Consider the following 6247-nt stretch of genomic DNA (forward strand, 5'->3'; position numbering starts at 1 on the left):
TTAAGCCAAATGTGTTAAGAAAGCATGAGTTTAGAGATCATTTGGAAAAGACTGCTTATTCCCCAAACCTTATAATGTTTTCTTTTGTCTTGTTTTTGCTGTCTTAAAAGCTTTAAATTTGTGGGTTTTAATATATGCAAAGAGCTCCACTAGCTGTGTTCTTCATTTGTTCTTTTAAAGAATTAATTTTTAAAAGACAAGTAACTTTTCAATGAAAAAGGAAATGTAAGGAAGTTAAGACTGCTTTTTTTTTTTTTTCCTTAAAATTTTTCACCTGTAGTCAGGCGCAGTCGCTCACGCCTGTAATCCCAGCACTTTGGGAGGCTGAGGCAGGCAGATCACGAGGTCAGGAGATCAAGACCAGCCTGGCTAACGCGGTGAAACCCCATGTCTATGAAAAATATGAAAAATTAGCCTGGTATGGTGGTGGGCGCCTGTAGTCCCAGCTACTTGGGAAGCTGAGGCAGGAGAATCACTTAACTCCAGGAGATGGAGGTTGCAGTGAGCCGACATTGCGCCACTGCACTCCAGCCTGGACAACAGAGTGAGACTCTGTCTCCAAAAAAAAAAAAAATTCACCTGTAGTTCCATGCACACGATCCAGCTTTTAGTCCACTACACAAATATGAATCTCCCTACTCTTGGTGTGTTACTACATTTTAATCACCTGTGACAGAAACTGCAGCCCAAGTTGGCTTAACCAACAAAGAAAATTAAACTTGGCATCACAAATCACACTACGAATTCAGACGGCCCACTAAAATGGATGGAATTCTTAGGCCTACAAAACTTCTAATATCATTCTGACCTATGTCTTCGCTGAGGCTGCATGTTAACCCTTCAATCACTTGTCAAGCTCTTAGGTGCTTTATGGAAAACAGTAAATTTTAAAATCCAAAATCTAATTTATTAGCAACACATACAGGCATATGAGTCTTACCACTGTGATTGCTGAACTCTTAACGTAATTTCTAAAGCCAGAATGGACTGAACATGTTAGATAAACACTGTTAATAATTCTTTTGCTTGAATTGAAGGAAGTCCAAAAATATCACATGGGTGTTTTACACTTGATCCGGTCTGCATGCCGCAGCTCATCTAGAACATTTCTGATGTTCTCAACACAAACTTCTCCTCTGTGATGCTTTTCTGATGCAAGATTCCATACATTTTCAAATTCTTCATCAGAAAGCTTGACACCAATGTTACACAATATCTCTGCAATCTAGAAAAAGGCATTTAAAATGAATGGGCCATTATTTATATGTTTTAAAATTTGTAATTAAAAAAATCTTTATAATATCTAAGACTATGGATATTTTTTCCAAAAAAGTATATGTGTACATATTTGTGTGTGTGCATGTGCTTGTATATATATATATATATATATAAAATAAGGAAATATCAAAATTCTAATACTGTCAGCTCAGGAATAATTTTGTTATTATAAACATGAGGGTGTTCAAATACACTAGCCAATATATAAAGTTACTTTCAACTTTAAATGTCTCATTATTTTAAGGAGAGGTAGCAAAATTCAAGTAAAAAGGGTGAAAAAAGTAAAGAAGACTTGCTAGGTTTGAGTTTCATTTCAATCATTTATTGTCATTTTGGTCTTGTGTATGTCACCTAAGCCACTTGAACATTAGTTTTGTTTGTTTATTTATTTATTTATTTATTTTTGAGACAGAGTCTCACTCTGTTGCCCAGGCTGGAGTGCAGTGGCATGATCTTGGCTCACTGCAGCCTCTGCCTCCTGGGTACAAGTGATTCTCCTGCGTCAGCCTCCTGAGTAGCTGGGATTACAGGTGTGTGCTACCACACCTGGCCAATTTTTTTCTATTTTTAGTAGAGATGAAGTTACACTATGCTGGCCAGGCTGGTCTTGAACTCTAGACCTCAAATGATCCACCCACCTCAGCCTCCCAAAGTGCTGGGATTACAGGCATGAGCCACTAGGAATGGCCAAGTTTTGTATTCTTTATAATAGGAACATTTGTAAAATGTATCTAACTGGCCTGTTGGAACTTTAACTATGCGTGCAAATGGCAGACAGATAGTGTACCCATGATTAAGAGAGCACACTAAAAGCGGAGCACACTGAAAACCAGCAACCTTTGGTTACTAATAATCCTCTACAGTGATAATTATTAAAACAGATGAAGGTGGGGAAAAACATGCTTCTTATGTCTTAAGAAAAATATAAGAAAAGAAAGTAAGAACTAGTGGTGGGAATAAAATATGTGAAAACAAATTTTTTAAATGAAACTAAATTTAAAAGAAGAAGCATTTACTATGAAGCATTCAGGAAAAAAAAAAGGGGAGGGGGGGAATGAAAAGGTTAGACAGCGAATAGCCAAAGAAATAAAACAGTTGCCGAATACATCTATCAAACAGAATCCCAACAATTTAAAAATCCCCTAGAAATGATGTACCCTTGTGGGAAATTAGTGTAATTAAATACAAATTAAATACTATTCAAATACAAATCAAATTCTGAAATTCAGAAGAGCAGAGCTGCTAGTAACTGCAGCTATAAAGCAAAAACACAATACCCCTATGCATAGCTGCTATTTTCCCCACCCACTGGTAGTTTAAAAAGGCCCCTGCAGAGTGAGTTCAGGAATGGTTTGAGTCAGTCTTGAGCATCCCCTACCTTCTCCTCTGCTTCCTCCCCCACTCCTTGGGAAGATTTGCTCCAGTGGTTTGGCATTCTATCAGTAGTATGCTGACTACCTAACACATCTACTGAAATCTATCCATCCTCAAGTCAACATAATTATTCCAAGCAGGTCTTTGACTTCTTACTTTTCGCCTAGATTGTGGGATAAAGGATGACTTCCTAGTTAAAAGAATGTTTAGGCATTATGAAACAAGCAGGAGATTTCCGTTTCTTTTGGAAACCCTAAAGTTCTATTTCATAGGCCTTTTAGAGTGATTGAGGGAAATGAAAACACAATCGGGAGGTTTTCTTCTTTGATCCGCAGGAAGGATACCGGGTTCCTCCTTTGGAGCCAGGCATCAGCCTCTGTCTCCCCTTCCTCTCTGCCCTGCCTCAGTGTGAAAGAATTGCTGGAATGCATCTGCCATTAATTTGGTTAGTATTTAATAAGTTTCCAAGCCATCAATCCTTCATCTGAAGTCCAAGAAGGCATCGTATGTCTTTTCCTATATCATTTCTAGCTCCAGCTATGAAGGTTCTGAAGAAGCAAGTACTCCCTGAATTACACCTGCTTTCCATAAGCACAGATGTAAACAGGCTAGTCTGAGCACTGCTATAAATCTCTAGCCCTCAGCACCCCAGTGGCTATTCAGACCTAGCTGGTTTTATAACCTTGGCTTTATAACCCATCTACAAAGAGGATCATCTCGGATATGGCATCATGTTTTCTGAGTCAAAAATAAATAAATAAATAAATAAATAAGACAGATGTATGACCTTACCTAGCGTGTGGCAACAAGACAGAATATTTTAAATCAACGCTTGTCACAGATAATCTGAGACATATGATACCAGTGGACAAGAAGGGTGGCAGAGTGACCATCCTCATGCCCACTCTTAGTTCTAGAGGCCCAAGGCCATCAGGATGCTTACATAAGGAAGGGATTGATCCTGTTTCTTTTCTCAACTAGAATAGTATTAAATGTTTTAGAAAAATATTTTTCTTCTTTACATGGACCATATTGAATGTACGATATGAATTTACTATTCTTGTCACAGTCTAAATTCTACCTCAAGAATTGTACCAGATGTCACAACCAAGTTGAGCATTATTCATCAAGAATCCTATACTTGGGGATCCTGTAGACTTTTGTAAATATAAAAACCCAAGTTTTGAAAAGTCTAAAATAGTAGTTGTTGATAGATAAAACATTTCCATTTTTGTATGCTCATATGCTATACCTCTTCTTTTGATCTGGTCTTGAAGAAGTCTCTTTCAAACACTCCTTTCTGGGCAAAGATGGTAGGATATAATAGTGAATACGCACTACCTTCTTCACCATAATTAGTTCTGTCACTGATGCGACGAATTCGGGGAGCAGGAATGTCAGATCGAATGGTTGGAACTCCACAAATGGGGTAACCTAGGTCATTGATGAGGAAAGAAAACAGACATTCTAAAACAAAGCTGGGTAACACAGTAGCCACCAGTCACATGTGCATACCGAGCACTTAAAATGTGGCTAGGAAGAATTTTGGTGTAATCCAAATGTAAAATTCAAACATTTTAGTACAAAAAAAGCAAAATATTTAATAATTTTTATATTGATTAGTTATTGAAATAATATTCTGAATATATATAGTATTAAAATAAATTTCACCTGTTTCTTTTTTTTTAACATGGCTTTTTTTTCTTTTTCTTTTTCTTTTTCTTTTTTGAGACAGGGTCTCACTCTGTCACCCAGGCTAGACTGCAGTGGCCTGATCACAGCTCACTGCAGCCTTGAACTCCTGGACTCAAGTGATCCTCTCACCTCAGCCTCCCAGGTTGCTGAGACTACAGGAGTTTGCCACCATGCCCAGCTAATTTTTGTATTTTTTGTAGAGACAGGGTCTCACTATGTTGCCCAGGCTGGTCTTGAACTCCTCGCCTCAAGTGATCCTCCCACCTTGGCCTTCCAAGGTGCTGGGATTACAGGCATGAGCCACCATGCCCAGCCTGGTTTTCGTTAATGCTAAAAAGTTTGTAAATGCATAATGACTTCAATTTTATTTCTACTGGACAACACAGTCTAAAGAGAATAACAAGATTTCATTACTCTAGAATGTATAGCATGTCTATAAAAATCCAGTTGGGAAAAATATGTAAGTCCTCAGTCATATTCTTATTCCAAGGATGTGATCTTGATCAACATAAAATAGTTTTTCTAAATCACCAATATTCATCATGCTTCATACTGATATATGGATGTTATGGGTTGAATTGTCTCCTCCCAAAATTTATATGGTGAAGTCCTAACCTCCACTACCTCAGAGTGTGACGTTATTTGGAAATAAGATCATTTCAGGTGTAATTAATTAAGATGAGGTCACACTGGAGTATGGTGGGCCCCTAACCTAATATGGCTAGAGTTCTTGTAAAACAGAGAAATTTGGACACAGACATGAAACCAAGTGGTGCCAAAGACTGCTAGTAAATCATCAGAAACCAGGGGAGAGGCATGGACAGATTCTCCTTTACAGTCCACCAGAGGAACCAATCCTGCTGACACCTTGCATTTCAAGCCTCCAGAACTGTGAGACCATAAAATTCTGTTAAGACACCGGTTTGTGGTGCTGTGATACAGTAGCCCCAGCAAACTAACATGGGGAATGAATATGCAGAGAAATGTTACGTAAAAGCTCTTTAAATATTTGAAGGCAGATATGTATGGAGCTAAGAATCATATGGTTTTAAAATCATCTAATATTAATACTTGGTGGAATCTGAATTACTACGATGTATAACATTCGATGTTCTGATCTATAATGGTTTCCATTTCATTAATATACAAAGAATCGTTTTACTTTGGTCATCACCAGCAATTCAGTTCAATCAACATTTATATGTGGGCCTCTCCTCCCCAGGTAGTTAGAATACGAATTAAATGCAAGGTACAAGGCTTTAAGAAACTTAGTCTAACGGAGAAAGGCAGGGGACAATGCAAGGACAGACAAGGGACAGTTTGCTTCCACGTTTGTTGATGCTTTTAAAACTTGACAAGTAAGTGACATACAAGTAGAAGGAACGGCTCCCACAACTGCATTGATCTCAGAAGAAGTTGTCTTATAGTAGTTGGAAACTTTATCACTTGGTCTCAGAAGTGTCCGAAGAGTCTTTTCTGTGCTCCCTGGTTCTTTTAAGACAATATCTTCTGGCTTTATGAGAAGAGCTGGTTCAGGTTCTTCAACATTAGCCTCAGTAGGGTTTACACAATCTGGTTTTCCACCTTTAAGAAAAAAAAAAGGAAAGAAAAAAATGCAGGAATACATTACTACTTAGTGCGTGCTGCTCTGCAACAGGGTAAGTTTTCCCATCTAGTCTCTTCTTGCTAATGGAAACAGCTGGCATGACCCCTCCACTGACCCAACACCCAACTGTGGAAGAGTAAGTTCAGGCCAATGTCATACACCAAGAAATCTGAACACGGCCTAATGTTTTCTTCTGCCACTCCATTCACTTTATTCTAGAATAAAGCTTTGAAATATGAGAGACCAAATGTAAACATAGAATCCATTCATTTCTTTTCTTAAAAAAAAAAAAAA

General features: G+C 38.0%; 1 protein-coding gene across 1 annotated transcript in view; it reads right to left on the reverse strand.

Annotated features, from left to right (window-relative positions):
• Nucleotides 1-885: 885 nt before the first annotated feature.
• The window catches only part of EFHB (EF-hand domain family, member B), a 67039-nt gene continuing 61677 nt past the window's right edge, over nt 886-6247 (reverse strand). Inside the window, exons 11-13 of the mRNA XM_011933729.1 lie at nt 5719-5931; nt 3905-4086; nt 886-1225 (exon numbers count right to left, since the gene is read on the reverse strand). Coding sequence (XP_011789119.1) covers nt 1052-1225; nt 3905-4086; nt 5719-5931 — 569 coding nt within the window. The 3' untranslated portion in view covers nt 886-1051. The remainder of the gene's footprint in view (nt 1226-3904; nt 4087-5718; nt 5932-6247) is intronic.

This window comes from Colobus angolensis, unplaced genomic scaffold (assembly GCF_000951035.1).
Source record: "Colobus angolensis palliatus isolate OR3802 unplaced genomic scaffold, Cang.pa_1.0 Scaffold129, whole genome shotgun sequence".
Taxonomy (NCBI): Eukaryota; Metazoa; Chordata; class Mammalia; order Primates; family Cercopithecidae; genus Colobus; species Colobus angolensis.